General features: G+C 49.2%; 1 protein-coding gene; it reads left to right on the forward strand.

The window, feature by feature from the left end:
• Positions 1-453: 453 nt before the first annotated feature.
• CHC_T00001479001 (hypothetical protein) lies at positions 454-14,283 on the forward strand. XM_005712119.1 is given in 2 exon segments: positions 454-14,094; positions 14,095-14,283. The coding sequence occupies 1 exon segment, from the start codon at positions 454-456 to the stop codon at positions 14,092-14,094; it is 13,641 nt and encodes a 4,546-aa protein (XP_005712176.1). The 3' UTR covers positions 14,095-14,283.
• The last annotated feature ends 2,329 nt before the right edge of the window (positions 14,284-16,612 follow it).

Genomic DNA, 16,612 nt, shown 5'->3' on the forward strand with positions numbered 1-16,612 from the left:
CCTTGCTACAAGCCATTTCAGACATATCTGCGTTGCCTGGTACGAGGTAAGCTGTCGAAAGGCTTAGCCTCACATGCGGCAACGAAAGTTTCAGCGCCAAACCCGAATAAGTTCCTTTCTGCCTCTCAACTTCCCCGTCACCCTTGCTCTCTAACTCCCACAGAAACTCCCTTGGAACGCTAGCGCGCAGCAATCACTCCATCAAGATATTCACTGTATTGCCAACTACTTTGTGGCTTTCGAAGCTTTCTCCACTGCAGCATTCGGAAGTGCTCAGGGCTAACTATACCACACTCTCACGAATCACACTCAATTCTGAAACGATCGCTTATTTCTTGCCAGCATTTGCGCCCTTCAACTCTTCACTCCTAGCTCTGCTTGAATAGCGTATACAGGCGTTCAAGCCTTTCAGGTAGAAGTCTCGCATTGTTTCAACCGCCCGCAAATTCCGTCATGCTTACCGCCGCAAAATTCAAAACCCACTGCGCTCAATTGGCGAACCCTTTTATAACACCAGACCTAAGAAAAGAACTTGCTACGGAAGTCAGGGACTCTATTGAGCTCGTGCACTCCCAAGACTACATTTCATTTCTCACTCATTTCTTGCCGGCGTTCAAGACAGTTCTAACTTCGCTGACCAAGCCTCAACAAGTTGACAACATCATTCATCAAACCCGCGCAATACTTCTTGAGATATTACATCGCTTGCCCCACAATGAAACTTTGCGCGCTAAATTTCTTGAAGTCTTTTCTCTGGCCATGCATATTTTGCGAACAGACAACGAGGAGAACGCTATCACTGCCATTCATATTATTTTTGATTTGCACAGAAACTATCGCCACCATTTGGGTAGTCAAGTCGAACCTTTCCTGGATTTTGTGCGCCTGCTGTATGAGTCCTTTCCTGCTGCTGTGAAATCACTTTTACTTACGAAAAGACCACCTGATCCAGCCGGACAGCCGGGTCCTAGAAGAATGGCGACTTCTTCCCAATCTTTCAAAGTCATGACAGAATCGCCGCTCCTAGTAATGTTTGTATTTCAATTGTACCCTGTCTATATCAAGACACACGCTCCACGGCTAGTTCCGCTGATGATTCGGGCCATAGAAGTGGATCTGCCAGCTTATTCCGTCGCAGCTGCACCGAAGGCAGCATTCCACGAATTCGTCGCAGCCCAAATCAAGACAGTATCATTTTTAGCATATCTTTTGAGAAAGCATCGAGAATGGATGAAAGCTGATGATACATTGCTTGCGCGGAGTGTTGTCAAGCTTTTCCAATCATGCCCAGCGGATGCTGTGTCGATTAGGAAAGATCTACTCGTGGCTTCTAGGCATATGCTACAGACCTTCCATCATGGCTTTTTCAGTGAACTAGATTTGCTACTAGATGCAAAGGTGCTTCTCGGTACGGGAAGAGCGGCAGTTGTTTTACGGCCGCTTGCGTACTTGTTCTTGGCCGAAGTGATCCACCGAATACGGTCGCACTTGTCTTTCCGTCAGAAAGAGAAGATTATTTTGATCTTCTCCACCAATCTACATGATCCAACATTTAGCTACAGTATACAAATAAGTGCCGTACGCCTTCTATTGAATCTCATTGATAGCATTTCAAAGGGCGACATCGATGACGCGAATCGGAACACCGGCTCTCGTGAGTTGTTGCTACGAATACTGCGGACGATGGTGGCGAAGTATAAGACGCTGGGGGATCAAGTGCCAAGGCTTTTGAAGTCTATCGACGAGCTACGATCGAGACCAAACCCTCTAGAGTCAGGCGAAAGGCTTTGTGAGGTAATGGTCGGAGATCCGATGAAGGAGATCGTCGATTTTAAGTCTTTGCTGAAGACGCTCACACATGGGCTAAAGACCGTGATTTGGGCAGCAATTAACTCTGGCGTGTCCGATTCGAGTGTTGCGAAAGGCTCGGGAGGCCCTAGCGGGCCCTCAAGTAATGCAGACACGTCTTTTGCCCCTCAGCCCAATGCACCCAGTGGTCGGAAGGGGGTGCGGGCTGGCCTGTTAGAAAAAGAATGTGAAACCATTGCTCAGCTACTTGAGGCTGGTCAGAAGTGTTTTCGGCTGTACAGTCGCTTGGAAGATAAGAGGGACTGCTTGTATGATGTGAATAATTTTGTACCTGCTCAGAACAGTGGTGACGACGAAACGGTGGGAGCTGATGCGTTTGTCACCGAATCAGATCCGGATTTCGCCTTTCTTGGGTCCGGCCCGAAAGTCAGCGACAATTCAATACAGGAAGAAAAGGATATATTCGACCTCTTCGCGCAGATATTCAAGGTCCTGGATATCAGAAGCTTCCAAGACATATTCGGACTGAGAATGGGAGATCTCTTTGAGCATGTAGTGGAGAACCCTGCCGCGCTAATAATCCCACAACAATTTCTCGCCAACGACAATATATCGAAGTATTTCGCCGATATCCTGTTGAACTTCTTGGTGGACAACCTCGCCGTCTTGGATGTACCGCTTCCTCAGACTGCGAAAGACTTAACCCAGAAGGAGAAGATTGCCCAAAGCTTGCTGAAGCTTTTCAAAATTCTCTTTGCAAGTGTCTCATTCTTCCCTACAAATGAGCCAGTACTGCGATTGCATATTGGGTCTCTCGTTCAAAAGTGTCTTAAGCATGCAGCTACGGCCAAAGATCCCCACAACTACTTACAAATGTTGAGAGCTTTATTCAAAACTCTGACTAAGTCAAAGGGTCAGTTTGAATTGCTGTACAGGGAGTTTATGCCATTAGTGGAACCGCTTCTGAATGGACTTCTCGCTCTGTACCAGGGGCCTAACCGCTTAGCCCATAGTGACCTCATCGTGGAGCTATGCCTCATGATCCCAGCTAGACCTTCCACAATATTTCCGTACCTGGACCTTCAAATTAAGCCAATAGTGTGGTCATTACAAGGAGGCACAGAGAACGTTCAATACGGATTGAGAACTCTAGAGTTCTGGGTTGATATGCTTCAACCAGAATATTTGGAGAGGTTGCTGGCGCGCGTGGACCCCGATTTGTCCATGTCCATGTATCGGCTCCTAAGAGTGTCACAATCTAGAAACACAGATCCCGCCGCAACGACACTACGCATTCTGGGGAAACTTGGGTCAAGAGCACGTTGCAACAGAGCTCTAAAACCTTCATTTGAAACTGGCCCAGATTCACGCTCAGTACAGAAAATGCCTCTGACTTGGCCTGACAAGAGTAACGCGACGCTCCAGACTGACGCTTTGGTACAGCTCTCAGTGGACGGACTGCTTAATAGGAGGAAGGATGCTTCATTTTCTAATAGTACTGAGTACAAGACGGAGGCTTGGATGTTTCTATACTCATGTTTGTGCCCCTTCATTGGGCTCACATCTGACATAAGCCACTTGCCATCGGCTTCTTCCATGGCGCGTACTCTTGGTGTCTGGAGCACCTCTGGATCCAAAAGTGCAAGTGACTCAGAAAAGGCCTCTGCATCGCCATCTGCACCCCACAAGACAAAACAGGAAAGAGCATCGGAAACCTCCATGGTGAAAGACATTTTAGTCGCACTCATTGGAACAGCTGAATTGGTACAGGTAGAGAGGCTGATTGCGAGTGCTGCCGGTAAATCCAGCACTTTCCCGGCCGCCAAGACATGTGTTTCGGATATGTCTCGATATTTTGCCTTGTTAACGGTTCAACAAATCGAGAAAGAGGCTCAAGAATCCTATTCCTCGCAAACCTCACACATTCAATTAGAAAATGATCATTCAGAGGGGTCCATGTTAAGTCATGACGTGTTTCTTGATGCAGTCACTTCTGTGATGTCGCTGGAGGATAGGACCCTATGTCAGAGTGGCTTGGAGAGCCTGCAGGCGTATGTTTCTGGTCTATTTGATTATTCCATAACGACGACTGCGAATGCCTTAGGCAACGAATCGGGGGGGCAGACGGCCCGGGAAGGCGTTCTGTGTGACGGAAAGACGGACGAAGCACCGGGAGATTCTAAAAGGGTATCAATAGGGAACGGGACGACCAAGTCCCCGCAGAGCCGAGCAGATAACTTGGTTCAGGTAGTATCCCCGACGAAGTCAAACGTAGTCAAGCCGTTAGAAATCAAAGGAGAAGAAGTGATTCCTTCGAAAGGCCCTCAGGTTCACCCTACGGGTACCGCAAAAGTACAGCCTGACGTGGAAATGACAGATGCGAAAAATGGTCTATCTGACGAGAAAACAGAAGCGAGGAAGAACCAGAAAGAGATGCCAGACGAACACATTCTTGCCTCATCTCTTGCTCCGATCGTAGATCACTTGTGTCATTGCTGCTATCAGAAAAGGTGGAATGCCAAATGGGCTGGTGCCTACGGTCTCGGAATGCTTGTGGATGGGATTGCGGATGATATGTTTTCATCATCTTATTTTGCCCGCAACATCATATATATGGTGCGCGCGTTAATGTTTGTAATCAGAGATGCCTCGGCGGCAATTGAAGATGAAATTGTGGCACGCGGAAGGACTATTTTGCGAAAGCTTCTTGAGACATGCTTCACCAGAGGACAGACTATGAATTCACCCGGAAAGTCGTTGCCTTCCGAGCTTTCGAAAGTCCTGCGGGAAGCTACCGTTCGTCTCACGATGGATTTATCATGCGATTCATCCAACGCACGCGAGACAGCTCGACAGTGCTTACGGGTACTAGGGAAGACACTGAACCGGGATGTGGCGGATATTCTCTCCCACGACTACTGCAAAGATCAACTACTGCGCCCACTCATGCAGCGATCCGTGCGGCAACACCCGTTTCCTACTCAAATAGGTTTCATTGATGCGATGATCTTTTGTCTGGAGCTTGAAAGACCGCTTTTAAAGGAGGAACTGTTTTCAACACCTTTGACAAATGTGTTTTTAAACGAAGTCATTGCTGTGTCTGAAGATCCTACATTTGAAAAGCTGACAGAAGCTGAGGAAGGAATTCGTAGCAAGCTTGTGGAGAACAAAATGATTCACACGGGGGTAGCTAAGGACCTGCTTGTATTGAGACGAAAAGCTGTTGAGCTGCTATGTAGTGTTGTTGTGAACTGTTCAAGCACCCTCCTAGAATCAAGAAACGATGCCCTTTTTCGAAACATTATTTCAAGTTTGTTCAAGAATCTTCAATCGAGGGACAAGGACATCGTTGATAGTGCAAAGCTTGGTCTGAAACAAGCTATTGCAGACCACCCTAAACCCAAGGATCTTTTGCAGCGCAATTTGCGTCCAATACTTAGTAATTTGGGCGATTATCAAAGGCTAACCATGCAATATGTTGAGGGACTTAGCAGAGTCTTGGAGTTGTTCTCACACTGGTTTAATGTGAACTTAGGAGAGAAATTACTGGAGCACCTTCACAGATGGCTAGAGCCTGAAAATCTGGTCCACCTGAAGCGTTGGGCGCCAGGCACTGAGGCAAGGGTCGGGGCGGCAGTTTTGAACCTTTTTCATCTACTCCCGGCCACTGCTTCTAAATTTCTAGAGAAGATTGTGCTTATGGTTATTCAACTAGAGTCGGTGTTGGCCGTGGCCGGCCCTGGCGTTGCGCACCTGGGATTGAAAAGCGCGAAGGCAGCATCTACCTCTCCATACAGGGAACCGCTGTTGAAATACTGTAACCAACATGCTGCTGTAGCAACAAAATATTTTCTGCATCACCTCGAATCAGACCCTAAACGGCAGTTGTTCTTCGTAATGCTGCGTTCAACGGAATCCCTCCCATTAAGAAAAGAACTTATGGGAAACCCGAAACGACTTGTTTCTCAAACTCTTTTAAGCGTGGAAGGAATGGGTACCAAGAGTCTTCACATAATCACGTTGATCGATCTTCTGTCAAGGCATGACCCTTCCTGGCTCGGAAAGGACCCAGATTTAATAGCGAAGTTATCCAGCTACTGGAAGACAGCATCATGCTTCTCTGATTCTTACGACAGCGCCCCATCCGCGTTGGGCCAAGTGCAAGAAGTGGAAACTCTTGCGAATGTTTTTATTCGCTATTCCCTTCGTTTTGAGAAGGAAGTTGCGACCCTGTTTCTTCTTCTCACAGTTTTTTCAGCAAGAACAACGTGCGACTTTACCTTTGTGAAGGATTTCTTGCATGCAAAGGTGACGAAGCCCAGCCCAGCAGAAAGCCGGAGCACCATCATGGTGAATCTTTTCTCCTTATTTCAAGATAAGACGGCTCCTCAGGACAGAAAGGTCCACGCGTTACAATATATCGTAATCCCGATGCTCGAGTATCATCTTGAATCTCGGAGAAAGCAAACAGAGGAATCCTCTGCAGCAGGGAATGATAAGAGCTCAAATAACCCAATGGATATTGACCGCTCAGGCCCAGTATCACAAGGACCTTCGAGTAAAGATAGTAGTAAGAGGGCGTCATCAGGCAATGACAGTGGAATCGCAGCTTCGTTGTCGTCGGCAGTGCACCGGGGAGAAGCTCCCAGATCAACTACCTCTGAATTGAAACTCACTGCCTCCGGCAGCAGCCGTTCGGGGCAGACAAAAGATGAACCTACCAGCAAGGACACCTCCGTTCATTTGCCTCCAGACAGGGTTCTCAACGCGCCCATGATACAACGAATTATGGTAGAATTGTTTGATCAGCCAGACGAGATCCTCCGACACTACAACGAGCCTTTGAGCGCAGAGTTGCTTCGATTGGCGACTCTCCTCATCCGATACATGCCAGGAGAAGTCGGCAGGTACCGCAAGGAACTAATCAAGTTTGGGTGGAATCATTTGAAGCGAGAAGACTCAATTGCGAAGCAGTGTGCATTTGTCAACGTGTCTCGGTTTTTTGAGGCCTACCAAGCACCTGACAAAATTATACTACAAGTTTTTGTAGCTCTGTTGCGTGCATGCCAGGGTGAAGGGAAGGAACTTGTACAGGAAGCTCTCGATATTCTTACTCCAGCACTTCCTCATCAATTGGAACATAATCCGGCAGTGCATAAGTATCCGCTATGGATACGGTACACGAAGAAGATTCTTCTAGAAGAGGGACATAGCGCGCCAAACCTCGTTCACATATGGCATTTGATTGCTCGCCATGCGTCCCTTTTCTACGTTGCGAGGGCACAGTTCGTACCGATCATGGTGAACTCTCTCTCACGGATTGGTCTAAGCACCTCTGCAAACGCAGAAAGTCGCCGACTTACACTTGATCTTGTAGATCTCATCATACGATGGGAACAGACTCGTCGTCAAAATATACAGAGCAATTCTCCGCAAGACATGGATGGAGATTCGCAACACAGTGGACAAAATAGGTCGAGAAAGAGGACGAGAGAGGAAGAGACAAAGTCCAGCATCACTGGGGAAGACTCACCCAAGGGCACTGAGAGGTCTCATGTCCAGTCCAACGAACCCCCGTCGAAGACCAGAAGATCTGAAGGTTCTCATCCAATTCCAGAGTGCGCGTCACCGAAAAAGCCAAATTCAGCTGTTGGCCTGCGCGATACTGAAGACTTCAAGCCAACAACGGCTATGACTGATGTTTTGATTCACTTTCTCGTGCAAATTCCATTTCGCGGATTAGATCGTCGCGACTATCCGTTAGTTACGAAAAGGTGCATAATGCTCTTGAAACAAGCATCAGCTCTCTGGCCGGCTTCAACTGCAAGACTCGCGTTTCTGGGGAAATTTTTAGAAGCACCGAATGGTGAGAAGCCCAGTACACAACTTCAGCACGACTCAAAGAAGATCTCAAACCAGGGGTCTCAGTCGATGGCAAATCAAAGTATGGATGGTAAAATGGGCTTCAGAGGCGAGCTCCCACAGGCGGAAAGAGGGCGTTCTGGAGCCCGACATGCAGCTCTCTCTGCGGCTCTTGGAGTTGCGATCGTTTTGACCAAGTGCCAAGGGCGGAGGTTTGTGAAGGAGAATGTCTCACCAATCCGAGATTTGATCGTGCCGGCTGTGGCAGAGGGTGATTTTCGGATGGCTGGACTCTTTGCATCGTTGCTGAAAGAGCTCGTTCGGCTGTGGCCGCCACCCCCATCTGTGAACGTAGACATGGATATAAGCAAGCCGAAAATGAAGCAATCAAAAGGGCACGCGTCGAAGACTGCCTCGAAGGGAGATAGTTCTGTGCCTGTGACCAAGTCCACAGACCTTGATAAGGCCACGTCGAAGGATGATGAGCGATCCGAAAGAACGCTAGGACAAGCAGGAGATCTGTTGATGAAACCTGTTTACAACGTTATCCATGATGCTATTGACGGAGCATTAAAGTCCTCCGATCTGAGTGCACAAAACTGCGGTCTTCAAGTTCTGAAGGTGTTTTCTGATGATTCCCCCCAGGAATGTCTAAGATATCAAGAAATGCTGGTCAAAGGCCTGCAAAGAATGACCAGAGAGAAAGTGAATGCTGCACAGCAAGCGATCTCCTCAAACGCTGGCAGCACACCCAGCAATGGTTCAGGAAACCGCAGTAGCGGGGGGAAAGACCGCGGAAACGTCGGCACCCCAATCCAAGCTCATGGAAAGATATCGACTGGGAGCGAACAAGTTCCAACTGATGCAGGTCGAAGGGGCAAATCCCCGGCAGCTGAAGAACATGCCGCTCGCAAAGGCCGTGAAACTCAGGTCCTTATCTTGTATTTGTCACTGGTTGGGGACAACATGATAACGCTGGAGCAAAACCAGAAGAAAGCGACTTTACAATGTATTGTGTACTTGATTGAGAGATGTGTGGACGTTGATGTGCTTTTGGAAGTTGTACGGATTGCGAAGAGTTGGGTCGTATGGAAGCCAAGGAAGGAAGTACCTCTGTCTTTACACAAAGAGGCCCTTACTTCGAAGGAGAAGGTACAGTTGCTGCTCAAGATGGGAGCATTCGAGCGGTCTGTGAGGGAAGGCTCAGATGGGCTGATGAAGGCATACCTGTCTATAGTGCTAGCGATTTTCGCCGGCCGTGAAAAGCGGCCCGAGCTTCTTTCTAGACTAGAAAGGGCCTTTATGTACGGAATGAAAGCTGGGGAGCGTTCAACAAGGCAGCAGTTCTTCCAGATCTACAATGCTTCGATCGCATCTTCTCTTTCGACGAGACTCGTATTTCTATTGACAAAGCAAGACTGGGAACATCTGTCCGATTCCTTTTGGATTAAGCATGCAGCAGAAGTTCTGATCTCTGCCACAGAGAAAGACCGGCCCCTGCAGGGGTGTGTCGATGCATCTGTTTTCCCGGCTGTGGTAAACGGAGAGGCCGTTGACTTGGGAGCACAGTCACTAGCTTCCGAGGCAATATCCCGAAGTCGACGGGGTAAGGTCGAACTAGGAGGCTCGAAGGTGATATTAGATCCTGTTCTGCTTAGGTTTTACCGAGTGCAGAAACACATGAAAGTTCGGGACTTCGTCGATCCCTTACAGTCATTGCTACACTACGATTCTGAAATTGCTCATCGCGTTTGGGTTGACCTGTTTTCTAAGACTTGGGCCATGTTGAATAGCTCGGAAAAAGCGGCAATGGAGAGATCAATTCTTACGCTGCTCTCCAAGGAATATCATTTGGTGCAGGCTTCTTGGCCTCGTAACACGGTGCAAGCATTGCTTGATGCATTCGTCAAATGCACTCCGATGCCGCACATTCGAGCGGATTTAATTTTTCACTTGGGCTCTCGGTGGAATGCATGGCACACGGCTTTGCGCTTTTTGCAGTTACAAGAGGATAACTTAAAGGCGAAGTTACCACCGAAGCAGATCGGATCAGATGATAAGGCAGACACCAGAATAAGAAATGAACTGGAAGATGTTGCTGACGCAAGAGCAGAATTGTACCGCCTACTTCATGAACGAGACTTTCTTGCTGGGAGTTGGAAAGTTCGTGCAAAATCTCCATTAACCAAGAAAGCTCTCGTCCTGGAACAAGTAGCGAAGTACTCACAGGCGCAGAATGTGTACGGGACTGCCATGTCACTGCAATTGTCCACCGGGAGCGGATTTAGCTTCAGAGATGAGGGAAGTGGGCTACCACATGATCAACCAGGCAAAGCGGAAGTCTGCCTATGGGAGGAGCGTTGGGTAGACTGCGCAAGAAAGCTGTGTCAGTGGGAAGTTCTCACCGAGTTTGCTCGGGTGGTTGTCAATACTGAACTGTTGCACGAATGCCTCTGGCGTATTCCAGACTGGAGTGCTTTGAAAGAGTTGCTCATCAAGAACCCAGTCGAGGACGGCCCACAACTGAAACTCTACCAAGCCTACATGCAGCTACAAGAAAACAAATTGGATGTCGCAGATTCGTATATTCAGGGAGGCTATGAGAGGTCGCTTAAACGCTATTGCGCGCTTCCGGAGAGTTGGGATTTGGACGCTTATGGCCCTATCTTTGTCCAATTTCAACAGCTCGTGGAATTGCAAGAGTCTCGTCGAATTCTTTCGGAACTCAACGCACTTAGTCGGCATGGGAACACCACCATTAATGTTGAACAAAAGATCGACAACGTGAGACTCATTCTGAATACCTGGCGCGAGCGATTACCGTCTCAGCACGAATCGCTGACCACTTGGAATGATATTTTGACGTGGAGGAACCATGTGCACGCTGTAGTTGTCAATGTACTCGAGGCGTTGAAAGAAGCGGCGAGCGCGAAGGTTGCCGCCGCTCAAAATGCCCCTGGTAATGGTGGTGTTGGCAATCGAAACGCCAATTCACTGCATGCGCAAACGCCACAGGTGCAAGCTGCAGCAGCCATTGCCCAAGCGTTACCACAACAGGTGTTAGTGATGGGGGTAAACGAGACAGCCTGGAGCGTGCATAGGTTTGCAAAAGCCTGTAGAAAGCAAGGATTCCCAGATATGGCTTTGTACGCTTTGCAAAAACTGTATCCTTTTGGAACAATGGAGCTCACGGAATATTTTGTCAAGACAAAAGAAACCGCGAAGTCGTTCATGGCGCAACCGCTTGGCATAGACAACAGCACCAAGTATGGTCTACATGAGCTAAACAAATGCAATATGGACCATTTCAATTCTAGACAAAAAGCCCAGCTTTTCACAGTGCGAGGAAAACTTTGCGCCGCATTAGGCAAGGAAGCGGATGCTGTCGACGCATTCACGGTCGCGTTGTCGACTTCATCTGACGTAAGCTCAGCTTGGCTTGCTTGGGGTCTCCACTGTGATGCGCAGCTTCAACGCCTTTCTTCGCAACTCACTTCCGCTCCAAGAAGAGACGGGATTCAAGGCGCAAAAGCGTCAAATGATAACAAGAAGGAGACGGAAGCTGCCCTGGAATGGAGAGAGGCTGCCGTGAATTGCTATTTGCAGGCCGTTCGGTTTGGATCTCGCAAAAGCCGTCTGTATTTGCCAAGGGTCTTGCGCCTTTTGACTACAGACGTATACAATCGCGTTCACCTGCTGGGTCAAGCACGCACTGATACAGGTGAAATCGATTCGAACAGAGTTAGTAGTGTGCAGACAAAATCAAATGTTTCGCATACAGATAGGCCGGGTGCGCTAAACTCTACTCCTCCAAGTGCCCATAGCGTTGGGAAAGCAGCAAGTGTCCCACCAGCGCAGCCTAACAATTGGAATGCAGCAATGCAACCATCTCTTAGCGAAGGTGTTGCGCGAGTCATATCAGGTCTCCTCACGGAGATACCAGCATGGATGTGGATACCATGGATCCCTCAGCTCGTCCCCATGTTATGTCGGAGAGAGGCCAACGTGGTAAGACCGCTTCTTGTTCGAGTTGCACAGCAATACCCCCAGGCCGCTTTCTTCCCCGTGAGAGCTTTTATGGAAGATCGCAAGCCAATTGACAGACCTGACAAGATTCTTTCCAAAGATGCTCTCAAAATGGGAAGGCCAATCACCTCTGCTTTGCTTCCCAATGCATCTTCTGCACAAGCGAGCACTCCCCGTCAGATTCAAATACTGAAGGGACACGTCCAGAGAACTCACCAGCGATATCAAATGATTCAGAAAGCTCTGCAGCGGATTGAGTCAACGGTAAACGCTTCCCAAGGCACGAGTGAGCACGCAGCGAATGTAGCGAAGAGGAACCAGCTGAAAGAAGATTTAGGGCATACCCACCAGGTTCATGAAAAGTACGTGCAAGAGTATGCAGCTGCGCAGCAAAGGCAGCGCCAAGCTTTGGAGCGTCCAAGCTCTGGGTCTGCTGATACAGGAGCAGACACGCAAAAGACTAAGAAGCAAAACGAAAATCCGAGTTTAGGGCAACCTTCGAACACAAAACCGGATGTGGCAAATGCTCCTGGTGCAGCTGAAACCTCAAAGGAGAACCGAAGGGCCGATTGGCTACAAAAGAAACGTGAAGGTCGTGATGAAGGAGGTATCAACAAGATGGGCATGTCCCAGGATGACCGTGCCGGTGGTACGAATGCTTCAGTTCTGCGAACTCCGTTCGCTCATGCGGATTACGTGATGGCGCACGTCGTCAAGTCGCACCAATTGGTTTATCTGGAAGTAGAGCGGATCGCCCTTGAGCTTGCCTACAGGTTAAAGCCGCAGAAAGAGGAACATCTGTTGAGTCTGATGAATGCATTGCTACATCGCTGTTACCAAAATCCGGTTAAAATGGGCAAGGAGGTAGCCACTCCTTTCCGGTCGGCATTGGAAGAAGTGTCACGAATGTGCTTTCTCACGGGGAATCCGACGCCAGAGAAGCCAGGGGAACATGGTCTTCAGTCAGGAATTGCTGACCTGAAAGAGGCTTTCGAAGCGGAATTAGCGCCACAAACAGCGAAAGACTTTCCGTCAGAGATTGAGCCTTTCATTGCAAGACTGCGCCGCTGGCAAGGTATCTTTCAAAGACGTGTACGTTCAATGCCAGACTACTTGAATTTAGAGTCTGCTAGCAAACATTTGATTGAGATAAGCCACTCTGATGTGGAAGTGTTCGGCCAATATGTCGACATAGACATTGCCGAACCAAATATCAGCAGGCATGTGAAGATCGAGCGGTTTAGTGCAGATGTCAGAGTGGTACGCAGACACTCGGGTCCTTCACGCGGGATTCGAGTGATCGGGTCTGATGGAAAACTGTATGATTTCCTTCTTGAAGCAAGCATCAATGCAAGCATCCAGTCGACGGAGGATCGCACAGCACAGACGTTTAGACTTTTGAATACTGCGGTGTTTGCGAAAGACTCCGAGGCTCATCGGCGGCGCATTCAACTTACTGTTCCGACATTTGTGGTAATTGGAGCTCGATCTCGACTAGTGTCCGACGATCCAAGCCTGTCCTCACTTGCAGATGGTCTCGAACACTACTTGGAGTGTAACAAGAAAAGGATTGATGATCCGCTGATGGCCTTTCGAACGCTTGCATCGGAATCGTACAACCGACGGAGAGCTCACCCAGGGAAGGAGACGACTCGAGCAGAGTCTATCGCTGCTCGGGTGGATGCGTACCACGCCGTTTGTTATTCACATGTTCCGGCCAGCTGTTTCTCCGAATGGGTGCGATCTCGAATGCCAACTGCAACTAGTGATTTCAACTTTCGGAAACGTTTTTCGGAGACGCTTGGGGCGACGTCTCTTGTGTACTATTCTCTGGCTATCGGAGCAAGGAGACCGCAAAACATCTTATTTTCGTGGGCGTCAGGAACGATTCATAATGTTCACATGCGGGGGCTAATCTCTGGACGCGGGATTCTGGAAAGCGATGAAGCGGTTCCGTTTCGTTTGACGCGAAACCTACAGGGCGTAATGGGCCCCTTTGGATTGGAGGGACCATTCTACGGATCGATGATAGTAACGTTGGAGTCTATGGCTCAAAACTTTGGGGTTGTGCGCTTATTCCTCGACTTAATTATGCGGGACGAGCTAAGTGGGTGGTTGTCGAACAAGATGGATGCGGGGCGTGGAAGGAAGGATTTGGATGGTGGTGGTGGTGGGAGGGAGAGGAATGATTTCAAGGTGTTGGAAGACTGCCTGGCTGCTAGCATGCATGCTGTAGGCAAGCGGTTGAAGTGCAAGCAGCCTGCACAAATAGGGCACTCGCCCGCCGGTCAAAAGAATGTTGAAGAAATGGCTGAATATGTAGACAAACTGATTGGCACGGCAAGCAAACCGGAAAATCTAGCGCAAATGGAATCGAGCTGGCAAGCGTGGTACTAGGATGGGACCAAGCAAGGAAGAGGAAGCGGGTATGAGTTTTTGGAAGGGGTCGGGGGGAGGTGGTGTTGTTGACTTGTGTACAGAACGGGTAAGTGAGGATATGTATTAAATAGTTGAAGCTAGGGATAGCGGGGAATGTATGTGTCGGACAGGCTTATAAAGTTGACTTGATGTGTCTGAATTTATGTACGTACTGTATCGCGGTGGAGCACGGCACAAGTATTTGCAGGAAGATTCCGTACCCATAGCAGTGCAGAATTTGGCGGCGTAGGTCCACAAATAGGACAGGGGCTCGTGTTTTGTTGTACAACAACAAAGGTTGTACAACAACAAAGGGCGACGGAGAACGACACACAGGCACAAATGTCTTTCCAACATGGACATGGCCTTGTCAACAAACTGGTGATCCACAAGCCACGCGGCAACGCACGCTGTACTGTACACAACTCAAACCGCACAGCTGGCTGATCGCTCCGACAGTGACTCTTCCGTCACGGGCGCGGCGCTCCGCACCGCCCGTTGCAGCACGCGATGCGGGCCGGGCCGGGCCCAAACTGCTGCACGAGGGTGCGAGCTCACGGCAGCCAGAGGTGCGCAAGACCGCAAGGCGTGGCATGACGTAACAGAGGTCGCGAGGGCATCGCAAGCTTGCGCACAGGTGACGGTGCGCGCGGGCGGCAGCGCGGGCGGGCGGCTGCGGCCGCCGGCTCCGGCGTGGAGGTGGAAGATGTCGGGCGGGGGCAGGTGGGGGCAGGTCGAAGGTCGGTACGCTGAGGCCGGAAACCGTGATCAGTTAGGGGGCGGCGTTAAAAGCGCGATTTAAGGTTTAATGCAGGGGCGGCGAAAAGAGGAAACAGAGGGGTCTGTACGCGCCAGCATTTGCGGGGACATGTGGTGACGCTCGCCGGTGTGTAGTACGCGGGGGAAACATTGCGTGTGGGGACGCGGGGAGGTTCCTGTCGCCCCAAGCGCACCAATGAAGTGCCACCAACACACGGCGCTCTGTTTGGGGGCTTCTACTGTATGCCCACCAAGGCACAGTATTCGCCTTTAGCCTCAGTTGCTGGAGGCAACTAAGGCCAAGCCCTCGTCTGTTGGCTACAGTATACTAACTGTATCCCTGAATCACATTGTACTTTTTCGGTTTATTTTAGAAAGGTTACACCAGTCGAGCTGCGAGTGGCGTGGAGCCTTTTCAAGCGACGGCGGGTGGGGTAGGGTACTTTTTAATAGACCCCGCAGCCTGCCATCTACCGCGTTAAACCCGGCAACTAGTCGCTTCTTTGGACGAGATCTTCCCCATGCACTTGGGAGCTTACGATACCCCAGAATACGATACCCCAGAATTCTGTGGAAATCCTTTCAAATATATTCTACACGTGTACAAAACCTCTGTTCACGATATGGCTCATGGTGTGTTTGTTGCACATAACGCCGCAAGTGAGCATGGGAGTAGTACAGCCCACCCTCCCACCACCATGAGACAAAAGGAGTACACCCTCACCAAATGCAGAAGAAGAGCGTCGCTCTTTCGTGGCGCGCTTGCCGTAATTGGGAAGCGATATGTGGCACACAAGAACTCGTGATTCGCATTTGATTAACATTCTGCTTTCGCATCAAAGAACGCTTTCATGGGTGTCGCGTCTCATGATGCTGCAGCACAAAAGCAGGTAAACTTTTTGTCGGACAAGTCTGCGTATCGCTGCCACCGACTTTTGGTTTAACTTCAATCGTTTTGGAGATCGTGAAGGTTTGCAAACATTTCGCGTTTGCGTTGAGGATATCAAAAACTTGTACCAATTCTAGGGTGGCCTTCATCTAAAAGCCGCACAACCCGTAACAGATATAGTGCCGATCCAATAATTGTGACCTGCATAATTCTAAGACGCATGGCAGTGCTAAACTGTTGGGAATATTTGGCATATCTATTTGGAAAGCATCCTTCCCAGATGTTTGAAATATTTCGGGAAGGGATGCAACTCTTTGTGCAAGGACAGGGACATTTGTTGATGGGACTTATTCCAAAACAGTACATAGCGAAGCGAGCAGTAGAGTACAGCCGAGTCATTAGCGATAAAGGAACAGAAATTCAGAACTGCATAGGCTTTGTGGACAGTACAGTAGTTGGTATGGCTCGACCAAAGGGGGAAATGCAGCAGCTCGTAGTATACAATGGGCACGAAAGAAAGCATGCGTGTAGCATAATCAGGAAGGTGATTATTTACTGCTGGGTGCGGCTCCTGTACAGTGCGCGAAACGCAAATAAATACACCCATCGTCGAGTGGAGTTTTGAGTTATACAGGTCGAGAACATAAAAACCCCTACTCTCTGACATTGTAAACGAAACGAAACGACCTATTCCGGACTCAGATTGGTTAAGTAATAAACGCGGCGACCAGCATCTTTAAAAACGTTTGCGAAACGTAAATAAATACGCGAAACGCTATAGAGTACAGTAGCAAAAAGTGCGGGCAACTGGCATGTAGTCTTGAATTCACACCAGTAAGAGTCACGGTC

Source organism: Chondrus crispus, genomic scaffold, assembly GCF_000350225.1.
Source record: "Chondrus crispus Stackhouse genomic scaffold, scaffold_100, whole genome shotgun sequence".
In the NCBI taxonomy this organism is placed as follows: domain Eukaryota; phylum Rhodophyta; class Florideophyceae; order Gigartinales; family Gigartinaceae; genus Chondrus; species Chondrus crispus.